The sequence below is a fragment of the Dipodomys merriami genome, unplaced genomic scaffold, assembly GCF_024711535.1.
Source record: "Dipodomys merriami isolate MVZ:Mamm:240054 unplaced genomic scaffold, mDipMer1.0.p SCAF_1, whole genome shotgun sequence".
In the NCBI taxonomy this organism is placed as follows: domain Eukaryota; kingdom Metazoa; phylum Chordata; class Mammalia; order Rodentia; family Heteromyidae; genus Dipodomys; species Dipodomys merriami.
The window spans coordinates 55,878,043-55,903,182 of record NW_027202270.1 but is presented as its reverse complement, the minus strand read 5'-3'; the positions used below and the strand labels follow the sequence as shown (position 1 = coordinate 55,903,182).

At 37.7% G+C, this 25,140-nt stretch overlaps 1 protein-coding gene across 1 annotated transcript in view; it reads right to left on the bottom strand.

Moving 5' to 3' along the window:
* Ccdc148 (coiled-coil domain containing 148) overlaps positions 1-25,140 on the bottom strand; it is a 301,529-nt gene that overhangs the window by 36,433 nt on the left and 239,956 nt on the right. The window contains exon 13 of the mRNA XM_070022789.1: positions 21,377-21,495. Within this exon, the coding sequence (XP_069878890.1) occupies positions 21,377-21,495 (119 nt within the window). The remainder of the gene's footprint in view (positions 1-21,376; positions 21,496-25,140) is intronic.

The following is a 25,140-nucleotide window of genomic DNA, read 5'->3' as shown; positions in this document are numbered from 1 at the left end:
CAATTTATTAAAAAGCTATCTAGAACCTAAGTATGTAAGAATATTTTGTTTTTAAGTAGCGGTATTAATGTTCTCCCTTTTTCTACCATCCTACTAGTCATGGGGGCCAATAAACTTAATCTATAAAGGGATAAAGGGTAGCCAATATAGTATCTAGGACTTGTGTAAAACTCAGTGACTGCAAAACATAAAAGCAACTAGAGTAAATAAATAAACATGACTCCGTTCTAACAAAGTTCTACTTATGGACACAGAAATGTTCATTTTGTATAATATTTTTCTCATCTTTTCCAACCACTTAAAAATGTCAAAACAAAACAAAACAAAAAAACCCATTTTATCTTGCAATGTAATACAAAAACCAGGAAAGAGGGCCAGATCCAGAGAACAACAGAGAAAAGTAGAAAATTGAATTTTTGGTTGCTTTTTAAATGCCTCACTTAACAATAACAAAGAGCCCCAGCGGACAGTGTGACAGGTCTGAGCAGTTCTATGCCCTTAAATTGATGGGGAATTACAGTGGGAATTGCATTTCAAGCCACTAAGATTAAGGAAGCCCAAGAGCTGCTTTACATAGAGCAACTTGCTGTAAGTTTGTAATCAGAGTTATTTGAAAGGGTTTTAATGTGGGTAGTAACTAGCACACAGTATCCACTTCAGAACCGGAGAAGGGACTCCTATTCCCTTCTGAAAGTAATGCCATCTTGTCTATTCTGTTTTCTGGTACCTTTACCTTGACAGACTGATTTCATGTTAATACTATTGTGCAAGGAAATTTATTTGTTTTTTAATATATACTTGTCTTATGCAAATAGATTTCTTTTTTTTTTTTTGTCTTTTTTTTTTTTTTTTAAATTGTATTTTATTTTATTTGAGAACATACTGTACAGAGGGGCTACAATTACATGGGCAGGATAATGCATACATTTCTTACCAAGCATTGCAGCCTCCTCCTTTGTTTACCCTTCACTTCCCTTCCCCGCCTCCCCCCTCCCCCCACCCAATTTTACCTCCCTCCCCCCACCCAATTATACCCCCCTCCCCCCCCACACCGAAATTGTAAAGCTGGTTTTGACATGACATTTTGTACTTCTCATTGTTGCAACAGGTCCACCTGAATCCTTAAACGACTTGTTTGTCCCCATCTCCTCCACATGTTATACTGACATCAAATATAGTGAAAGCGGGGGTTACACTGTGGGGGAGGGACATACAAAGCAACAAAGAAATAATCTTATAAATGCATTAGAAACACATGCATGAAAGAAACGAAAACATTAAAATACATATTTAAGGGTTCATTTTCCTAACATCACATTATCTGGCCTTTTCCGCTTGACTCATACCTATACTAGATATTGCAAATAAGGGAAACCATGGGACCTATGCTTCTTTGGGCCTGGCTTACTTCACTTAATATAATTTTTTCCAAACCTTTCCATTTCCTAACAAATGGGGAAATGTCGTTCTTTCTGATGGAGGCATAGAATTCCATTGTGTATATATACCACATTTTCTTGATCCATTCATCTACTGAGGGGCATCTGGATTGGTTCCATATCTTAGCTATGGTAAATAATGCTGCAATAAACATAGTTGTGCTGGTAGCTTTAGTGTGGTCTTGTTTGTAAACATTTGGGTAAATGCCCAAAAGTGGGATTGCTGGATCATAGGGGAGATCTATGTGAAGTCTTTTGAGGAACCTCCATACTGCTTTCCAAAGTGGTTGAACAAGTTTACATTCCCACCAACAATGAAGTAAGGTTCCTTTCTGTCCACATCCCCTCCAGCATCTGTTGTTATTAGAGTTCTTGATTTTTGCTGTTCTAACTGGAGTGAGGTGATATCTCAATGTTGTTTTGATTTGCATTTCTTTTATGGCTAGGGATGTTGAACATTTCTTCATGTGTCTATTGGCCATCCTTCTTTCTTCTTCAGAGAAGGTTCTCTTTAAGTCTTTCGCCCACTTATTTATTGGGCAGTTGTTTCTTTGAGGATTTGTTGTTGGGTGGTTTAATTTTTTGAGTTCCAAGTATATTTTAGATATGAGACCCTTGTCGGTTGTATGGCTAGTAAAGATCTTCTCCCAATCGGTGGGCTTTCTATTGATCTTGCTAGCTATGTCATTTGCCCTGCAGAAGCTCTGCAACCTTATGCAATCCCATTTGTCCAACCTTTCTTTGATTTGTTGTACTTCCGGGTCTCTATTCAGAAAATTTCGACCTGAGCCAAGGAGACCTAGGGTTTCTCCTATTCCATCCTGTAATGTTTTCAGAGTGTCTGCTTTGAGTTCAAGGTCTTTGATCCATTTGGAGTTGATTCTGGTGCAGGGTGATATATAAGGATCTAGCTTTAGTTTTCTACATGTAGTTAACCAATTTTGCCAGCACCATTTACTGAAGAGGCTGTCTTTCTTCCATTCTATTGTTTTAGCTTCCTTATCGAAGATTAGATGGCTATAGGTCTGTAGGTTCATTTCTGGGTTTTCAATTCTATTCCATTGGTCCTGAGGTCTGTTCTTATGCCAATACCAAGCTGTTTTGATTACTATGGCTTTATAGTAGAGTTTGAAATTTGGTATTGATATTCCTCCAGCAGTGTTCTTTCCATTGAGGAGCGTTTTTGCTATTCGGGGTCTTTTATTGTTCCATATGAATTTTTGGATTGCCTCCTCTATTTCCTTGAAGAATGAGGGTGGAATTTTGATAGGTATCGCGTTGAATTTGTAGATAGCCTTGGGAAGTATTGCCATTTTCACGATGTTAATCTTGCCAATCCAGGAGCATGGGAGGTTTTGCCATTTTTTAAGTTCTGTGTTGATTTCCTTTTTCAAGATTTTAAAGTTTTCATCATAGAGGTCCTTCACTTCTTTGGTTAAGTTAATTCCTAGGTATTTTATTTTTTGTGGGGCTATTACAAATGGAGTTGCTTTCCTAATTTCAGCCACACTTTTCTCATTGTTGGCATATAGAAAAGCCATTGATTTTTGGGGGTTAATTTTATAACCTGCTACTTTGCCAAAGTTTTGAATCAGCTTGAGTAATTTGGGAGTGGAGTCTATGGGATTCTTTAAATACAAGATCATGTCATCTGCAAAGAGGGAAAGTTTTATTTCTTCTTTCCCTATTTGGATCCCCTTTATGTCTGCATCTTGCTTTATTGCTGTAGCTAGGCATTCTAATACTAGATTGAAGAGAAGTGGAGAGAGTGGGCATCCTTGTCTTGTTCCTGAGTTAAGAGGAAATGGCTTTAGTTTTTCACCATTGAGTATAATGCTGGCTGTAGGTTTGTCATATACAGCCTTTATTGTATTGAGGAATGTTCCATGGATTCCTAATTTTTCCAGAACCTTCATCATAAAGGGGTGTTGGATCTTGTCAAATGCTTTTTCTGCATCTATTGAGATAACCATGTGGTTCTTATTCTTGCTCCTGTTGATGTGATGAATAATATTAATTGATTTGCGTATATTGAACCAGCTTTGCATCCCTGAAATGAATCCTGTTTGATCATGGTGTATGATTTTTTGGATGAATTGTTGAAGTCGATTGGCCAAAATTTTGTTGAGAAGTTTTGCATCAATGTTCATCAAAGAAATGGGTCTATAGTTTTCTTTCTTTGATGAGTCCCTGCCTGGTTTTGGGATGAGGGTTATGATGGCTTCATTTATGCAAATAGATTTCTAAATAATAACCTTTGTTGTAATAATTCATATCCTTTACTTATACAGCAACACTAAGCCACAAAATATGCAAATCATCATGCTGTGCTGTTTTTGGCCAAGTGAGCATTTTCCCCCTGAACTCTTCTCCATTGTAAATGGTGAATGAGTTGAAAACATACTCCTTTCAAAAGCTTATAAAAGAAAGTCCTTATAGAGACAGAGATGGTGTAAGAAAAGAGCTATATATAACTATCCTCAATACTTAAAGGTTATCAAAGAAAGAAAGTGTCATATTTGTTCTATATAGTCTCAAGCAATAGAAGAACAATCACTATAAGGAAGCACTGGAGACAGATCTGGGCTTAACAACAATGAAAAAAACAAAACAAAACAAAAAACAAATGAAAAGAAAAAGTTCTATAGCTGTCTAACAGTGAAATACACTGGCTTAAAAGAGAGCAAATTCAGAGTCAGAGATACATTCATGCCTGGAATGTAGGAGCACTGAGTGGATAAGTATTAAAGAGAGTTGAACCTTAAAACCACGTAACAAGATGACTTTTAAGAACCATGAGTTTTAATGGTTAGGGTTGATAATTTTAAAATTAATTTTAAAGAATAAAGAACAGCCAGTCATGGTAGTGTACCCCTGTAATTGCAGCTATATGTGAACAGAGGCAGAAGGATCTCAAGATCAAAGCCAGCCCATATAAGAATTACCAAAATCCTCTTCTGAAGGCAAAATAAAATAAGAAAGATGGGGGTATAATTCAAGATGTAAAGTATGAACCTAGCGTATTCGAGGCCCTGATTTCAATACCTAGTACCATAGTCAATTTATCATCCATAGAAATCACAAGTAACCAACAAGTTTAACCAGAAGGATTCAACAAATTATGACCTACTACAGGCCTAAGTTGATCTACTCTTATTCTTTACTCCTCTTAAAGATTATTAAGATTGAGTTACACACAATGGGTCAAATACAAAGATTTGACCCACAGTAGGTCAAAAACAGACACAGATTCCTCTTTCAGAGAATTTACTGGAGGAAATAAATTTTAATAAGTAATTAAAATGTGATAAGATCGAACAGATGAAGGGCACTGTGGTTTTCTTTAAAGACTCACAAATTCTTTGATATAACCCAGATTATATCCCTTTCACTTAAATCTGGATAGATCACATATCTATTTTGACCAGAAATTTCCAAAGCTAAGCAATGAAAGCTTCTGCTTTCATTAATGGACAATGAGGTCCTAGAGCCGCAAGATACCATATGTGAAGTACACCTCCCCTGAGAAGCCACATTTCATAGAGTGACTATGTATGACCCCGCTTGACAGTTCCCAGCTGTGTTAGTCAGCTTTCTATCACTGTGACAAAACACCTGAGATGATTGACTTACAGGAAGAAAAGTTTATTTGGGGCTCATGATTTGAAGGTTTCGGTTTATGATTTCTTGGCCCTGTCATTCTAAGACTGAACTGATGATGGGGCATGGTAGAGCAAATTATTCATTTCATGGTGCCAGATTGTAAAAAGGAGAAAAAGGAAAGGGAAAGGTCTCAATATTCCCTGTAAGGGAATGTTTTCCAGTGACCAAACTTCCTTTTACTAGGTCCTATCTCTTAAAAGTTCTATCACGTCCCAATACTGCCATGGGCTGAGGAACAAACTTTCAATGTATAGGTCTTGGAGAAAATTGTACATTCAAGATCTTGTCTCCTATCAATAACTAAGCTCAGTTTTATAGATTCACAACTTAAGAGTCACCAGATTACTCCTGCCCAGCCATTCAAGTCACTCTCAGCCATTCAAGAATTCCCAAGTGAGACTGCAAACATTATAAAGAAGAGATAAACTATCCATTGCTGTGCCCTTGCTGAATTATTATGTAAAATAATTAATAAGCTAGTCATTGTTTGTCCTAAAACATTGGAAGATAGTTTGTAATATTGGATACAACTTATTTCAACAGATAACATGGGGGGGGTGTAGAATAAACAAGACCTACAATCACTCAGTACTATAGATGGCCTCCCTGAGAAAGTAGAGAAGAATACTAGTTGGTCATAAGAGTGTTCCCAATAAGAGAAACACCCAACTGAAGATAGAATAAAGGCAAGAGAGATTCTGTGGCTCCTGAGGGGTACAGAAGTATGGAGAGGGAAGGAATGGACAAGTCAGAAAGGGGAGAGAGAAGCTGGTGGGATCTGAACCCACAAGCAGCCAAAAGAGGCAATCCCACTGCAGGGTGCTGGGCATGAGAATGTATGCTTGGTTGGCACTGTGGTTGAGGCTGAAGTGGTATACTCATGTTCAAATGAGAGAGGGCAGTGGCCTGGTCAGGGTGAGAACAAAAAGGGTCATCAATTATGAATTCACAGAATTAAATAAGCAAGGATTCAAGGATCAGGGAGTGAAAGGAGGAGGAGCTGGGCTTTAACTGCACAGTGGGGTGGGGAAGGGTTTTGGTGTCATATGTGGAAAGGGAATCATTGGAGAACAGGCTAGAGAAAGGTATGGATTGCTCCATCTGGGTCATGGAGAATTTGAAGTACTAGAAAGACTATCATGTGGCAAAGCTCAGGAGCCAGCTGGCTGAACCCTAGAGATAAGGAGGAGAATGTGGTAGGAACTAATACGACAGAATGTGCTTTACTCCAGTTAATTCACATGTCATTTCCTCTTATTCTGCTAACAATCATATGGGAGTATTAATAGAGAGAGGAAAGGAGACCAAGGCCTTGGGAGTGTAAGTGGTAAGGTCAGATTTCAATACAGATGTTCTAACTTCATGTTCAAAGTGCAGAACACTGCACTTCTTTACACCCACACACCCACACACACACCAGTGCCCGGTGATACAATTTAGATTTGGGAGGAAACAAAATCAGCATTTGGGAATGCCTGGCCAATCAGTTAAGTGGGTGACCTGAAAAAGAAAACAGTTCTGAACAAGGGTCAGATCTACAGAAAGCTTTGCAGCTTGCCCAAGCCACATAGCAAACAGCATCGCCACCTGACCTCATGACACAGTGCTTGTGGTGGCCTAATTGTTCTGATATTCTTTAGAGCATGTCAAACTTTTTATGTGTTTTTGTACAGTAGAGAACCTTGGGGTGTGGACATTTTTGTAAACCATTGCTTCTCTTGTAGGAATAATTAGTGGCTCACTATTGAACCCTGGGACTTGCTATGAAACTGTCACTTCTCAAATACTTAAAATATGATAGGCTTTGGATAAGTACTTCCTATGTTTTAATTAATTTATTTCCTACAACAGTGAAAAGAGATATTGAGTTTGTTAATATTATTTCCTAGACAAAGGTTAGATTCTTGGCCATAAGAAATCAGGTAACAATGAGACTCTACATACACATAGTGAGCTGTTAAAATAGGGACTGCCCAGAGCACAGACTCATGAAAGCAGGTTTGACCTGAAAACATAGGTCATTAGTATATACAGGTGGCTTACATTTCTTTAAACCCCTAGCATACAACTCTTGCCACACTAACATCTCTGTTAGCTGTGGCCCATGGAGCATTCTCATAAAGTAGCTGACATAGAAAGAAAAACCATGACCCATTTTTTCAGCTGAGTCTACATGTAGAAAAGGCCCATGTAGAGGGAGACTGCTACAGTGGACTTCTGGCTCAGAGATGTTCTTGAAAGGGGATGGAGAAAGCAAATATTCCACGCATGCACAGCTTTAAGAGCATTGTTTTCAATTGTTTTAGGTAAAAGACTGGTGCATACTAAACAATACGGATAAATGACTAAGTCATGTATTCATAAAATTTTGGAGATAGTAACTAAAAATATAGGCATATTGATTAGAAGAAGTAAAAAAAATAGAACTGGAGATATGAGATAATAAGACTCTAAGACTATACAGATGGGCCTGTTGGATTCTACCAAATGGCAATAGTGCACAGAAGTGATTTTAAAAAATTAAGAGGTATGGGGCAGTGAAGGCTGACATCTGTAATACTAGCTATTTAGGAGGCTAAGATGCTTCAAAGCAGAAAAATCTGTAAAATCTATCTTTATTTAACTAGGGCTGGAGGTCTGACTCAAGAAGTAGAATGCCGGAGTGAACATGAAGCCCTGGATTCAAACTCCAATAGCAGAAAAATATTAGAAGGAATGGTTAACCTGTCAGTCTTGGAGCTTGGTTCTTGGTGAATCAGCTCATGAACATGTTATCTGTTAGTTCATAGGTCATGAAATTTTAGGATTGATTATGGCTAGAAGACGGTTGTTCAAAAAGACGTTTGGGATTCTTGGATGTGAAGTTGATGTTATTTAAAAAAAAGAATGTTATTAAAAAAATACTCCCTTTGGTAGTAGGGTGAGATTGTTTTAGGCTATAAACCACATAATAACACAAGGTTAGGTGAAAGGTAAGGTTTTGATAGTCAAGTATAGAAAGAGAGTATGTGTTCATTTAAATTGTAGATTATATTCTTTCATTTTCTTTTTGTCTTCAGCAACTCAGCTTCTAAGTCTTCTTCCTTTGCTGAAGAAATCCTTACTCCGACCTTACTTGCTCTCCTAGATATTTTTGCAGTTAGATAAACATTGAACTGATTTCAGCACATCGCATCCTTTGAAAGTCGAAGAACCGGGCGCTGGTGGCTCACGCCTGTAATCCTAGCTACTCAGGAGGCTGAGATCTGAGGATCGCGGTTCAAAGCCAGCCTGGGCAGGAAAGTCCGTGAGACTCTTATCTCCAATAAAAACCACTAGAAAACCAGAAGTGGTGCTGTGGCTCAAGCAGTAGAGCGCTCGCCTTGAGCTGAAGAGCTGAGGGACAGCACCCAAGCCCAGAGTTCAAGCCCCATGACCGACCACCACCACCCCCAAAAGAAAGAAAGAAAGAAAGAAAGAAAGTCAAAGAAACAAAGCAGCACAGTCTCTGGAGAATCTACTGAGATCCTGGGCTTTGCAGCATGGCAGGACTGTGAAGAAAGGCAACATTGCCGGCAGATGCCCAGAGTCAGGAGACAGCAGAGGGAGAAGCAGCCCATGGCATCATGATCAGTGGTTGATTTCTGGGATGATTCTGCAGAGAAAACTGGGTTTCAGTCCTGGTTCTTTCCTGTCTGTTATTCTCAACTGTTTTCTCAGTTGTGTCTGCCATCATATTGATGATTCTGTGAACCCACCAAATAGCTTTCAATTAAATTGTGTGTGTGTGTGTGTGTGTGTGTGTGTGTGTGTGTGTGTGTGTGTGTCGGTCATGGGGCCTGAACTCAGGGCCTGGACACTGTCCCTCAACTCTTTAGCTCAATGCTAGCGCTCTACCACTGAGCCACAGCACCACTTCCGGCTTTTTCTGAGGAATCAAACCCAGGGCCTCATGCATGCAAGGCAAGCACTCTACCACTGGGCCATCTTCCCAGCCCCAATTAAATCTTTTCACTTCAAAATTCAAATAGGAATAAATACTATTGTTTAAAACCCAGAATCAGAGTTAATATAGGAAGAGTGGGCTATGTACTTCTATAGTTCCTCATAACTTTCAAATTAAATGCCTGTATAATCTACATAACTATATATATACACACACACACACACACACACACACACACATATATATATATATATATATATATATATATATATATATATATATATATATATATAACAAACCAGATTGCAAACGTGCTCCCTTCACTGACTTTCTAAGTCTTAACATTACCTCATAAAAATGTGTAAATATGTGTATGTAGGGGGAGGGATGTGGATATATATTTGGGGTATGGGGTAGTTTCCAACAAAGAATATGCATATTCTGTGTTGTACTGCACTGTACTGTACTGTATCCATGTATCCATATTGCACCCACTACAGCAGTGGCATTCTGTGAAAGCTGTCATTACCTTTTACCCAGTCCATGTTTTTAAGCCTGGTTTATTCAAGTACACTTGCTAAGTTTCTGCCTGTCTGCCCCTGAAGATTTTAAAGTAAAATCTTTGAAAACTTTATGTCTACAAGTCAGCATTCCATTATCTAAAAGTGCTCCGTGAAACTCCCTAACTAAGGGTTGGTGAAAAAGACATCAACAAAGTATATAGTAATGGCTTCCACTTCACTCACAAAACTGTGTGAAGCAGAGCTACGATGTCCCCCTGCTGCTAGGGAAAAACAGTCAATCAATTACTTCTTCACATTGGTGTAAATGTTGAATGAGAGAAAGTAAATACAGTTTCAAAACAACCTTATGTACAAAAAGAAAGTGTCAAATATTTTGTAGCATTAATGATGCAATAAAATCAAAGTTATTTTACCAGTTGTGGTGATAGCTACTTCTAATCCAATTACTCAAGATGCTGAGGCAGAAGTGTAATCTGTCCAAGGCTAGCCTAGACTACATAGAGAGACTCTGTCTTGAAAAACTTGTTTAAAAACAAGCTTTTGAAAATTTGAGGTACTTTGAATCTCATCAATCCATAGCACCTTGATGTCCTCCTATTTGAAATGAGCTATTAAAAAACAAAAATAATACTTATTAAGGAAATATAATAAGATAAAAATGTGTAAGAAAATGTTTCTGAATATCATCTACCCCCTACCAAGTATGTACTTACTGACAATTCATTTTATAACCTACATAACTGCAGCAGACAGATCAGCATGCCATATAGTAGAAGCCCTGAAGTCTTTTTAATGAGTTCTGATATCTACAATCATAAAGTTATCTTTAAAAAGTAAAACAGCTCGAGCTACTAAACAAAAGATACTCTCAGGTTCTTGTGATTTAGGGGCCATAGCTGAGCAACCAGATTTGCATACATTAGGAACTAAATCATCACCCAACACCTTTAGGAAGAACCTCAGCTGTGCCTTCTGTGCCCAGCTGGTACTCCATCTGCCCCTTGGCCCAAGCTACTTGTTTGATTTTCATATGAAAATGGCTGTACATCCTTCTATTCATAAATTTCCTAGGCTCCTTCTGTCAATCAGGCTTGCTCAGCTACGCTCTCTCGGGAACATTACAATTATATCAAAGTAATCTGTGCAACCATGCCTCAGTTTATGAACACATGCCCCACAATTAAGTGTGCTATCCTGATGAGCAGGTATACATATTGTTATTATTATTGTCATTATCAACATTACTTCAATGGGCTGGAAAACAGCATGTTGCCTATCAATGAGATCCTTTTTAGTCTTTTAAATTAATGCTAATTTGCAAAGCATTTCTACTATACATTGAAAAGATATGCCAGCTAGCTTTACTACGAATTCTATTTGTTTAATGGCTCACAGTGACTCTTGAACTACATCATTTAGCACATCCACTTGGAATGAGGATTTGGTTGACAGAGATTTAATGAACAAGAGCATTTTCACTAATTTGGGGGAATCTCATGCTGAGAAGTAAACACATAACAAATATTTGTAAAGTTTCTGATTTAATCACTTTACTAAAGATACTATTTAAAAATCCAAAACACTAGGCCGTTTCAAATGCCCTTCATGCTTTCCAAAACACCATGCTGAAATTTGCACATTGTTAAGAAAGGACATGGGAAATAAAGAGCAACATCTGGTTTTACTACGGAGAAAATGCAGTAACTGTCAGTTCCCTGATGTTGGCAAGCAACCGAAGACCCACATTAGATTAGCAAAGCCAATTCAGTGTTAGGAAGCCAGCTGGTACTAGTCTTTTTCTTCCCAAATGGCCACCCAACTCCTTAAACTTCAAATATTTTCTGTATTCCAGTACAGGAAAATGCTGTTACAGTGAAAAAAAAATTGTACTAACAACTAATGTATTTTTTTAAGATATACACACAACTGGTTAGTTAGAATCATGCATAACTTTTTCTTAAAGAGAAACTCTAAAATTGATCAAAACTCCTCCATGAATGTAAATTCCCATCTACATAACTATCTTGAACTATTTTCAGTGTAGGTATAACATTGGGGGGGAAGAAATTATGGATATTTCTATTAAAAAGGTGGGATCTTCTCAAAAACTCAATAAACAATTTGTTCCATACTTAAGAAGGTATAGAAGGAACTCTTGTGTAATGGTTCTCAAACTTCATTGTAGTGTGTAATCCCATGAGGATTTTCATAAATAATATTTTAAGGTTAGAATCCTATCCTCCAAATTACTGATATAGTTGGTCTGGGGTCTGGCATGGGCATTGTGTTCAGGTGATTCTAACAAAGAATTCAAGAATAGCTGCTGTGGGGTTTAGCAGTGACTGCTCAACTTGTGAGAGCCTGGATTACCATTTGCTATTTTTGTCAGCTTCAGTTCTGTAGTTATGAGATTATATCCACAACTATTTAGCAAGGTAAATCTCTTTTTAGAAGTTCTTCAAAGCATTGAAAAGGTAATTTCAAAGGACATGAGATAAGAAAGGCAATTTATTTATTAAACCACAAGAAAAAGATGATGAAAACAAACAAGAAAAGGCCACAATTATATTTACTCTTAGAAATACTGCAAAAGGAAATACTGTAAAAAGAGAGCCAAACTTTAGTTGGAGATTGAACATTCTACCCAGCATCTACAAAATATCATCTTTGAGGGAGAGATGCTCTTGTGTATAGGAGAATGAAAGGTCTGATTTTTGTACTCTGTAACTTTCAGTAGTAATGGGAAGCAAGGATCCTAAGCAGATGCAAGAAACTATCTGTAACCACCCTGTATCCCCACTTCTTGTGAGCATAATCTTTCACCATTCCTCAGTAAAGTTTTAGAGTAAGATAGAGCCGTAGCATCTCTATAGAGCTACATGCTGTAACAACCAGGGCTCAAAGTTACTTAGGAAGACTGTGGGAGAAAAGTATTCTCAGAGACCCACATGGAAGGAAAGAAAGTATGAAAAAGAAGGGAATCGTTAGGTCTAGCAATGGGTGGGAAAGGAAGATGGTGAAAGCAATTAGGGAATCAAAATAGCAAAATGTTGGGATGGCTAGAAAAGGGTGTGAAGAGTAGAAATCAAGAAAAAAAACGAACTTTACAACTTTGGCGGGGGAGTGGAGTTGCTGGAGGGGAAGGGAGATGGAAAAGGATCGGAAGGGGAAACAAAGAAGAAGGCAACAATGCTTGATAAGAAATGTACTCATTACCTTGCTCATGTAATTGTAACCCCTCTGTACAGTATTTTCACAGTAAAAAAAATTTATTGAAGTACAAAAAAAGAAAAAAGAAATTAGACAATGCATAAATAAATAATGTTTTTAAATATAAAAGAAATGTATGTTCTTACGTCTACTTTGGATTTTTTTTGGGGGGGGGGGTTGGTCATGGTGCTTGAACTTTGGGCCTGGGCATTGTCCCTTAGCTCTTCAGCTCAAGGTGAGAGCTCTACCACTTGAGCTACTTCTGGTGGTTAACTGGAGATAAGAGTCTCACAAATTTTCCTGCCTGGGCTAGCTTTGAACCATGATCCTCAGATGTCAGCCTCCTGAGTAGCTAGGATTATAAGTATGAGCCACCTGCACCTGGATACTTTGGATTTTTTATCTTATCTTTAAGTAGTTGTATGAAGGAGTTTCAATTCAACATGTCAATTTATGAGTACAATGCATCTTGATTAATATGTTTGCTTCCATCATTCTCCCCTACCTTTCCCAACATATTTTGAAAACTAGGATTTCAACTATCTTTAAAAAAAATGAAGAGTATCTTCTATTTGATACACTTGTATTCGGGTTAGTGTCACTTTATTTCCCAATTTGCCCAGATTTGAAGTCCACAACCAGATAATCAAACAAACAAACAAACTTGAAAAGGCTTCAGGTGGACCTGCTGCAACAATGAGAAGTACAAAATGTCATGTCAAAACCAGCTTTACAATGTCGGGGGGGGGGGAGGAGGGTATAATTGGGTGGGGGGAGGGGGGAGGCTGGGAAGGGAGGTAAAAAAAAAAACAACTACACTGTGTTGCTTTTTCTTAATATCAGAAATGCAGCTTCACAGTGGAAATTTAGAAAATGTAGAAATATAAAGAAAAATATCTGGATGGCAGTGGCTTGTGCCTATAATCTCAACTATGTGAAAGGCTGAACATAAAAAGATAACAGGTTAAGGACAAACCAAGCAAGAAAGTTCATGAGTCACACTGGCACACATGGTGTCCTATGAGGCCTATGTGGGAAAAAGAAATTGAGAAGATTATGGTTTGAGGCCAGCCTGGGCAGAGCAGTGCCCAAGACTTTATCTCAACAGAAAGAAGGTGGATGTGGCAATGGGTGCTAGCCATATTAGCAACTCTGTGAAGCCTAAACAGTCGATGGTAATCCAGGTCCTGGCAGTAAGTAAGAACCTATCTCAAAATTAACTAGTGCAAACAAAGGGCTGAGGAATGCTTCAGTATTAGAATACCTGCCTAGAGTTTAAACCCTAATACTGCAAAAGAAAGAAAAAAAAGGAAATTATCCTTTATTACCTAGAAATAACTTTTTTTCAGAATTTTTCATATAGATAGATGTAGCATATATATATATATATATATATAAAATATAATATAATATATAATACTCAGAGCCCAGGAGCTATTCCTTAGGTTTTTCATTCAAGGCTGGTACTCTACCACTTGAACCATACTTCTAACTTCATATACTTCCCCCTCCCCCCCCCCCTCCTTGGAAGTCATGTTTCCTTGTGGCCTTCCCACACTACAGAAAGGATTGGTAGGTAAAAATTTCTGATGCCAGCCCTATTATTTTCTGCTCATTGGTGTATCAAACTAGATGGTGGGAAGCTAAATGGAAACACTGAGATATATATTATTTACAAACATATAGACTGAAGTGGAATACCCCAGAATAAAAAGGAAAAACTAGAAATACATGAATGAACATTTTTGTGATAATTGTTTTTCAATAAAGACATTTTATCAACTTTTTAAAAGTAGCAGTGTTTACTAGTCCACTCTTATGAAAAGACATGGAAAGAAAAAAATTCTTAACAACCTGACCTTTGGTAAGCACCCACATGTCTACCAATTTATTATCAGGATAGCAAAAATGAAATGAATACTACTTCAAAATTAAATAATAAAAGCAACATTTTAAATTTTACAGAATATGACTGAAGATTTAGAGAAAGTAAAAAATACTAGAGGCAAATGAATTTGTTAGAAGACAGAAAAAAATGGAAAACCCAATAGCTAAAGCACTCAACTCAGGAGGCCAGATAAACTCTACCACATTCTAGGTCATGTTTCTTTCTTTGTCTTCCCTGAGAATCCATCCTCAGGGTAACAAGTCACCACAACTAAGTGCCATGAATTTCTCATCAATGTCTGTCTACTTCCGTACTACCTCTGCCTCCCCGCCCCCATGTCCTTAATGCAGACATAGTTTCTCACAGAACTTACTGAAGGAAACATCAACTGCTTCCCTGCTCACCAATTTCTACCAAGACAATTTGTTAACATTCACCAGAAAAAAAAAAATCTATGAACCTTTCCAAAGGACTTCAGAGCAACCTGGAAGTAGACATCTACTGGAAGCAAAGACTCAGATTGGATACTAGATTTGAGATAAATGCCAGCATACTTCATTTCAGTGCAAAGTCAACAGAATTTTTAAGTTACATATGACACAAGAATAACTATTTTCAAAAAGAACAATGAGTGAATACCATGGATCCATGTAGAAATAGCACTATACATGTTTATTTTTCTCAGTACTCAGGGCTCAGAATCTCACATTTGCTAGGCAAGTGTTCTATCACTTCAGCCATACCACCAATCCCTTTTAAAAGTTATTATTTATTTGATTATTATAAAGGTGATGTACAGAGGGATTTCAATTACATGAGTCAGGTAATAAGAACATTTCCTTTCAAGGTTGGACAAATGGGATTGCATAAAGTTGCAGAGCTTCTGCAGGGCAAATGACATAGCTAGCAAGATCAATAGAAAGCCCACAGATTGGGAGAAGATCTTTACTAGCCATACAATGGACAAGGGTCTCATATCTAAAATATACTTGGAACTCAAAAAATTAAACCTCCCAACAACAAATCCTCAAAGAAACAACTGCCCAATAAATAAGTGGGCGAAAGACTTAAAGAGAAAGACTTAAAGAGAAACTTCTCTGAAGAAGAAAGAAGGATGGCCAATAGACACATGAAGAAATGTTCAACATCCCTAGCCATAAAAGAAATGCAAATCAAAACAACATTGAGGTATCACCTCACTCTAGTTAGAACGGCAAAAATCAAGAACTCTAACAACAACAGATGCTGGAGGGGATGTGGACAGAAAGGAACCTTACTTCATTGTTGGTGGGAATGTAAACTTGTTCAACCACTTTGGAAAGCAGTACGGAGGTTCCTCAAAAGACTTCACATAGAACTCCCCTATGACCAGCAATCCCATTTTTGGGCATTTACCCAAACGTTTACAAACAAGACCACACTAAAGCTACCAGCACAACTATGTTTATTGCAGCATTATTTACCAAAGCTAAGATATGGAACCAACCCAGATGCCCCTCAGTAGATGAATGGATCAAGAAAATGTGGTATATATACACAATGGAATTCTATGCCTCCATCAGAAAGAATGACATTTCCCCATTTGTTAGGAAATGGAAAAACTTGGAAAAAAATTATATTAAGTGAAGTAAGCCAGGCCCAAAGAAACATAGGTCCCATGGTTTCCCTTATTTGTAATATCTAGTATATGTATGAGTCAAGTGGAAAAAGTCAGATAATGTGATGTCAGGAAAATGAACCCTTAGATATGTATTTTAATGTTTTTTTCTTTCATGCATGTGTTTCTAATGCATTTATAAGATTATCTCTCTGTTGCTTTGTATGTCCCTCCCCCACAGTATAACCCCTGCTTTCACTATATTTGATGTCAGTATAACTTGTGGAGGAGATGGGGAAAAACCAGTTGTTTAAGGATACAGGTGGACCTGTTGCAACAATGAGAAGTACAAGTTGTCATGTCCAAAACGAGCTGTACAACGTCGGTGCGGGGGGGGGGGGGGGGGGGGAGGGCGGTGAAGGAGAAGGACTGGGATTGGGGGGGAGGGGGGAGGCTGGGAAGGGATGTGAAGGGTAAACAAAGGAGGAGGCTGCAATGCTTGGTAAGAAATGTACGCATTATCCTGCCCATGTAATTGTAACTCCTCTGTACAGTATGTTCACAAATAAAATAAAATAAAATTTAAAAAAAAAGAACATTTCCTTTCATTCAGTGTCTTCCCTTCCCTCACTCTCTCCTTGTCCCTCCCTCCCATCTCCACTTACAAGTTGTACAATTCACTTTTATCAGTGTCCAGTGAGCCCGAGCTGTACTTTTTCACCCTTTCCTCCTGTACATGTCCTTCACCTTACTGAAGATATACACATGGATATACCATGCATAAAGAAAAGAAGATAGAATCATGAAAAAATTAAAATTAAAAAAGAGATCTTATTTCCATATCTTGGGGTTTGTTTCAAGATATATATCTATACATATATACATACATATGTTGTTTTAAATAAACATAAAAGAGGCATGTAGGCATTGAGTTTTTGTGTTTCTCTTCTAAGAGTATCCTCTTTTAATATTACTGTGTCTGAACATCATTAATAGAATCCTACATAATTTACCAGCCATTTTTGTATTGTTATTTTTCAGATAACATTATCTGGGCTAATTTTTCTTCTGTTTCCACCTTCTAAGTAGCTGGGATTGCAGGAGTATGTCGCCATACTTGGCCTAGATGAGTTTTTTTTTTCCAGTTTAATCAAAAGTCCATGTGGATCTAAAAGTAAAACTCAAAATGTAATATATAATAAAGGTGGCATTTCAAAATCAATGTATAAGGATGAATCATTAAGTAATTGGTACTGCGATCGTTGGTCATCCATTTAGGAAAAAAATAGAAGTTAGACATTTAGCTCACATCATTCATAAAAATAAATTCCAGATGGCTACAGAGCTAATTTTCAGAAGAGTTATGAATAATATATGCTCTCTCAAAAGAATTAGGTAGATCTATTTTCAGTAACACTATATATCATTCTGAAGTTTGTGCTTTACTAAAATGGTTCCTGACCCAGGTTATAAATGGGTCAGGATGTCCAGTGCTGCCTCTGCTTGCCAAGCCATGGTTAGGTTGGTTTATTTTAACTTTCTTTAATTTCTGTGCACTCTAATGCTAGAAGGGGGCATCTTTCTAATTGGCACAAAGACATTCTAGGCTAGCAGCAACCATTAAGTAGCAGTTTGTGGGCAACAGGTATATATATACTTTTTTAACACAAAAGATTGCACTGAATATGCCCCTCTTCCATAAAACAAATTATATATTGAGCTGAGTACTGGTAGTAGTTGTAATTGTAGCTACTCTGGAGGCCACGAGGTTTGTGGTCAGCCAGGGCAGAAAAGTTCACTGAATTACATTTCTAAAACAAACAGCAAAAAGTTGGACTGGAAGTATAGCTCAAGTGGTAGAGTATCAGCTGAATAAGTGCAAGGCTCTGAGTTCAAACACCAGTAGTACTAAAAAAAATTCATACATTCATACCTTCCACCCTGAATATCTTAGGAGATGAGGTCTTTGTAAAGGGTTGGACCCTCTTGAGGTGAGTAGTGCCCTCTAAGACAGCAGAGGACTTGCTGCCTCCCATTCTCTGCCCATTGCAGGCAGAGAAGCCCCAGAACTATGAGAAAAGAAATTTCAGTTGTCTAAACCACTTAAAGTATGCTGTTCACTTATGGCAGTCCTAGCTGACTAATACAGTAGGATCATGGGTTTTATATGTGCTGAGCTTGACAACTTGCTTTAACTTGAATGTCTTAATTTTTATAAGAATATCTTCATTATTATGTATTTTATGTAAAATGTTTGAAACATTAAGTAGAAAGAAAATGATGCTTCCTTGCAAAAGTTAAATGATTTTCCCAAGGTCATACATAATTCACAGAGCAGTAAAGAATAAAACCCTGCTCCATGGCTCCTACTCCTTCATCCTTCTTGTTGTGTTATAGTGTGGCTATTTTTCTCCTGTTATGTAATGTGGATTAATCTTATTTTCTTTTCCTTCTTTTCAACTGAAGTTCTGAATCAGCTAATCTTGATAATTACTGGGACAGGAAGCAAAAGTCTGAAATGATTGTGTAATAAAGAAGCTCCCTGCTATATGGGATGATTCTATTAGAAGCATGTCTGCTAATGCTGGGACTGACTCCACATCTGTTCTCTTTCCTTCCAGCCCTTCTCAATTCCTGGGCCACTTTACTCTTACCTTAAAAAGTCATTGGCTGTTTAACTAGTCCTTTGACCACTAACTTTGTCTTAAGTATTTTGTTGTTTGGCAATTGTTGTCTACTTCCTTATTTTTTGAATCACATTGTGGCCCATTTTTCTGTTATTTACTTGTTATCTTGATTTATACTTGTGTTTCTGGTTTCCCCTTGGTTGCTTGACCTCTTAACCTAGAATCCCAGCTTTACTGCATTTCTAGGGTCTCTCAGTAAAAGATTTACACAACTCTAAAGTACTGAGCTGATTGGCAAGTGATAGGAATTTCATCCAGAGAATCCTCAGAAGTACCTAGCATCTGTTTGTACCTCTAGACTCACTCTGCAGTCTTGCTAAGTAGACTTTGAGATAACTGTTCACAGAGGAACTTCCTAGATATCAGCAAACCTCATTGCATAAAATACATATGTCTTCCAACCTGACATATATAGACACACACACACACACTCACATATATATATATATACATATATGCGTCTTTCTCTCTCTCTCTATATATATATATATACAGAGATACATATATATATATATATATATATATATATATATTACATACACATTCTGAGGAGCAAATTTAATAGGCTTTATTTTTCAGAGTAACATTAGGTTGACAGGAAAATTAAGTGGACAGGATTGAGTTATGCCCTTTTTTTTTAAGGTGACTAAGGGAATCACTAACTTCACTCTTGGAAGGAAACTTGCTGAGATTTGTGTTAGGAATGGAAAGATCTCTCTTTAATTTACCTCTTGTAAAAAGATGACTAAGGATCTAGTTACACTAGATAACTCTGCCTGATATCAATTTACTGTCTCTCTGCTCCAAGGCCATTGATCGTCGTCTGCTGTGTGAAAATGGAGCTGAATCCCCAGGCTCTTAGAAGAGGGTGCTGGAAGGATGCTGCAAAAGGAGAGAACTTCCCTTCCTGACCTCCGGTTGTTCCTGTCACACAGGTCGTTTACATCTGGAGTTGCTTCACTCCTGGAGTCCTCACAGCCACCCTATAATCATCTTCTCGTCAAATTTAGGGATACCATCACCATCAGATTTTTCTTTTGAATCTTGCAGGCTTCCCAGGAATCAGCTTCCAGAATGCCTAGGCAAAACCCAGATGGGTGCTTCCTGCTGGATGGGTATTGATGAAATCCGGTTCTGGGTTGGCCCACCCATGACTCTCTCCACGTGCCATGGATATTAACTGTAATGTCTACAATGTGGTCTGAATCCATATCATGAAAGAGAGTCCCCAGTTACAAATGTGTTTCTTCTACTGAAACTCTCCTCAGACTTCTCTACTGTTCTCCACTGTTCTTTATATTTCTCATTTTTTGTTTTGTTCATATTTTTGAACTCAGCTCCTCATGCATTTTTAGTATTTTTACCCAGGGCTGGTGCTCAACCACAATCCCACTTCTGGCTTTCACTGGTTAATTGGAGATAGGAGTCTAATGGACTTTTCTGCCTGGACTGGCTTTGAACTGTGACCTTAATTTTCAGATCTCAGTCTCCTGAGTAACTAGGATTTCAGGCATGAGTGACATCCAGCAGACCTATGTATATTTTTTTATATAACAAAGATTCTTGTTAGAGTTTATGATGGTTCTTCATGTTATACTTTTCATATTCATATTTGCTATACTGTTACTATTTTCTGATAGACTCTGATTGACACAGTAATCATAGAAAATAATTTTTATTTATTTATTTACTTATTTTGCTAGTCCTGGGCCTTGAACTGAGGGCCTAGACATTGTCCCTGAGTTTCTTTTGCTCAAGGCTAACACTCCACCACTTGAGCTATAGCACCACTTGTGGCTTTTTCTGTTTCTGTGGTTCTGAGAAATAGAACCCAGGGCTTTGTGCATGCCAGGCAAGCACTCTATCACTGAGCCACATTTCCGGCCCAGAAAATAGTTTTAATATCTCAGTATATTCATATTAAAATGAAGAGACTGGGCTAGGTAATCTCAAATGCCCTTTCCAACTCTCAAGTTACATATTTATGGGAGATTCTAGACAAATTTTTATATATGTGGTGAATAAATATATTATGAATACCAAATGGCACTTTATAATTGTTCATTGTCTTCTCCATTCCCAGTCATAGTAAATGGTTTTCCTTCCTATTAGAATAATGATTTCCCCCTTCTGAATCAAAATATTAAGGCACAGCAGCTGCCAGAACCATTTCCTGCACACGGCGGGCAATCAAATACTGTCAGGTCCTCTGTGAAGTTTAACTAGGAAGCTAGTTAAGGAACAAAATGGAAAACTAGAGGTTTATGCATAAAAATGAGAGTTTAAAATACATGATAGAAATCATTTTATCCATTTGTGAATATAAATATTGAATAGGTACATTAGATATAAAAATGCTGTCTCTGATATTGTTTATTCTAACATATTACAGGAGATTTTATTATCACCTCCATTATTACACAATTCTCAATGGGTATTTTACCTTTCTCTGTCTTTCACTGACTGCTCAGCCATTAATTTCTTCAGTTCTTCCAGACGCTGGAGATCTCTCATTTCCATTTCTTGCCACTTCTGTTCTTTATTAGCCCAGTATTTTCTTATCTATTGTATAAAGGTGACATCAAATTTAAGTTAACAACAGATTAAAAATAGAGAGGAGAGCTGTAACATTATCCATTGGTTCATATAACAAAGATTGAATTTAAATGGCATTTCTTCTTTTTGTTGTTGTTATTGTTCCTTAAAACTGCCTGTAGTATATTGGCAAGAGAAAAATAATTTAAAACCTGAAGCTATATGCCCCAAGAAATCTTGTGGTTTGACAATTTCTGAAGTGGAAATGCAGCTTGTGCTAAGACGCAAGGTTTTAATGTTGGCTAAAATAATCAACTTCCAGGGAACCACAATAAAAGCATGTTATTGTCTCTAAAGCATGTGATGTACCTGTTATTCAAGAATATTTTTCTGCTCTTATGGTAATGCAGTATTTAACAAATATAGCATTAAAACTATTTTTACTCTAAAAGCATGGGCTTATTTATGCTAATGGACAGCATGATGTTGAAAACGTTTTGCTACTGGGGAAGTGGCAGGAGATGGGTGGGAGGAAGGAGGGAAAGAACAAATTATCAGGTTGTGGTATTTAGTGGTCCTGTCTTATGTGGTAAAATAAAGGTCAAGCTTATCAAGTTCACAAAAGCGAACATATTTTCTTCCTATGCCTGGTTTATTTCTCTTCTCTGGAAATAGAGGTAAAATTTAGAAAACCAAAAGTATACATGTGCTATGTTCAGGGGGCTGGAACTACTTCAGGAATTTGCTGGGTTAATGTTGAAGTTAATACTTATTGTACAGAGGTCTGGGCTACCACCCTGGGCTTCCATGTTCTATCTGGTACAAGAGACTGTCTCTTGCTGGCAAAAGCTACAATGGACTTCAGTGGTGAACACTAGACCAGTGACTGGCAGCATGGTGACTGTGGGATCAGCTAGGTTCATTAGCCTCTCACTCCCCATATGGTGCTTCTTCTGAGAAGTGGATATGAAAAGTTAAGTGCTTTCCTGATGTGACCTAGAAATATGGTCTCTGATTCTTAGAAGATTCCTAAGGAACAATCCTAAGCAACATGGTCACAGTCATAGAAGTTCTGCTGTCTCATTAGTGACATCATTTTATGTTTAATAACTCAATGTAAAGTGATAACTACCCCAGAGATGACTGAGGTATAAATTAGGGAGGGGAGAGATTTTATATATATATATATATATATATATATATATGTATATATGTATATGTATATGTAAATATATATATATACACATATATATCCATAGAGAGAAACAGAGACATACAGAGAGAGAGAGAGACAGACATTGAGAGAGAGAGAAAGAGAGGAAAGACTGACTAGAAAAGAATAATCCAGAGTCCTAACATAAATGCCAAATTGAGAAATGCTCACAATAATTACTTTGTGTCTATAGAATTATAGCAGTTTTTATACTTCTGCATTATCTTGTTTTATTTTATTTCTTCCAGTGAATATGTCTGTCCTTATCAGAGGAAAATAAAGTGACTTCAAAACTAAATATTTTAAAAAGGAATCAGTTGCAGTTCGAGTATTTTTCTCTAGGTTGCAACAAATCACTGTTTACTTACTGGCCTTTCAGAAAGGGCAGTAGCCCTTTTGCAGATAATACCTAGATATAAGCAGACTGACCCCAGGGTGCTAACATCCTCAAATCTCTGACAATGCTAGTTCTAAGAAGTATGCTAAACTGGGGGCTTTGGGAAATCTTATAACCAATTATTTCTCTTTCTGGCTGTCTGGTAACTCATCCGCTGCTATGCTATGAACTCTCTTGTCTAAATCCCTCTCCTCTTCTCTCTCTCTCTCCTCTCTCTCTCTCTCTCTCTCTCTCTCTCTCTCTCTCTCTCTCTCTCTCTCTCTCTCTCTCTCTCTCTCTCTCTCTTTCTCTCCTTCCTTTCCTTTTTCCTTATCTATCCTCTACCTCCTGCAACCCTCTTTCTCTCCTTTCCCTCTCCTTAGCTCTCACTTTACTTCTTCATAATGCTCTCTACTTATCCCCCTGGAACCTCTGTCATCCACGTAAAATCCTTCATACCTTCAACTCTCAGAACACTACTTTCTTTCCACTGACATTCTCTTAAGTGAAGTCTTCACATTCTCATGTGACATGTAACATGTGCCATGGAGCTAGGTCATGGGTTGAGCGTTTTCTTCATTACAAACTGGCATTTAAAATTTATGATAACCTTCTTCTGTCTAATCCTTTCTACTTTTCACATTTGCACTAATGGAATAGATTGCCCTTTACCTATCCTTATCACTGGGCATGTGGGCATTTCCAGTTCACTCAAAAGTGGCTTAATCAAGAATTCAAATATCCAAGCCTCAACCTTTTCCATCATAACATCTTCATCTTTTTTCTAGACAATATCAGCCCCTGGTAGTCTCACAGTTCCATATTTCCTCCATTCCAGGGAAATGCCTTCTCCTTCAGGACTCTTTATCACTGGAAACAGTTCTCCCTCTGAATCTTGAATTATAACATAGACTGTGACTAGAACTGACCCCTTCATCCATTGTCCTCTGGGATCCAGTTGAATAATGCTATTCTAGTTTGGTGCTCATTCTAATGCTTTGATGATTAGTATATATTTTTCCCTCTCTCCCACTAGATTGTTGAAATTGTGGTTTATTTATCTTGGCACTTCTGAAAGAAACTAAAATGTCTAGAACATTGTGAGTACTTAATAACCATTTGAATGATGACACAATTGTAGGAACTGGTATCAAATTTGTGAGTTTAGTCAAATCTTCAAAACAATCCACATTCACTTGATGAATTTTGGTCTGTGCCTCTCAATTTTTCACAATGATATTCCACAGCATTTTTGTTAAGTTCAGCTCTGTGTCTTCTTCTACTTCCTCATGTTTATCACAGGAAATAGCAGCTCTAGAAGATCCCTTGCCCATCAGAGCAGAAAGTCCTTCTGTTGATGACACTGCCTCATCAGGACTACAAGTCCACATGCCCACAATCCTCTTCTCTAGAACCTTAATCCATCCCTCTACCTCCATCTTCTTTGTCTTTGCCTCTTCCTTCTCTTCACATAGAATTAAACATATATCCCTCCTACTAAAAGAAGCTTAGAAGGGTTTTATTTAGATATCTCAGACTGTAATACCACAGCTTTCATTTTTGTTGTTGTTGTTTTCCCCAAACAACTGAGAATGCTTGCTATTCTTCAGTTTTTCATGTCCTCACCATGGCATGTCCAATCTTTGCCTTCCCAACAGGAGGAATTTACCAGGGAATAAGGCAAAGCAGAACATTTCTAGACATGTGGTAAATGCCCAAATATATTAGTAACAATCCAGGGAAGATTAATTGCTCTCATCAGTGCCTTCTGAAGGGTCAAATAAACCATCTTTTCTCGGTGTATGTGCTGTACCTGGGGCTTGAAGTCAGGGCCTGGGCGCTGTCCTTGAGCTCTTTGGCTCAAGGCTAGTACTCTACCACTTAAGTCACAGTTCTGCTTCCAGCTTTTTGGTGGTTAATTGGAGATAAGAGTCACACACTGCCCTGCTCAGGCTGGCTTTGAACTGTGATCCTCAGATCTCAGCCTCCTGAGTAGCTAGGATTACAAGCCTGAGCCACTGGCACTTGGATGAATAATCTTTTAATTTGTATTTTACTTAGTGTCTCTGTATATTTGATTCTA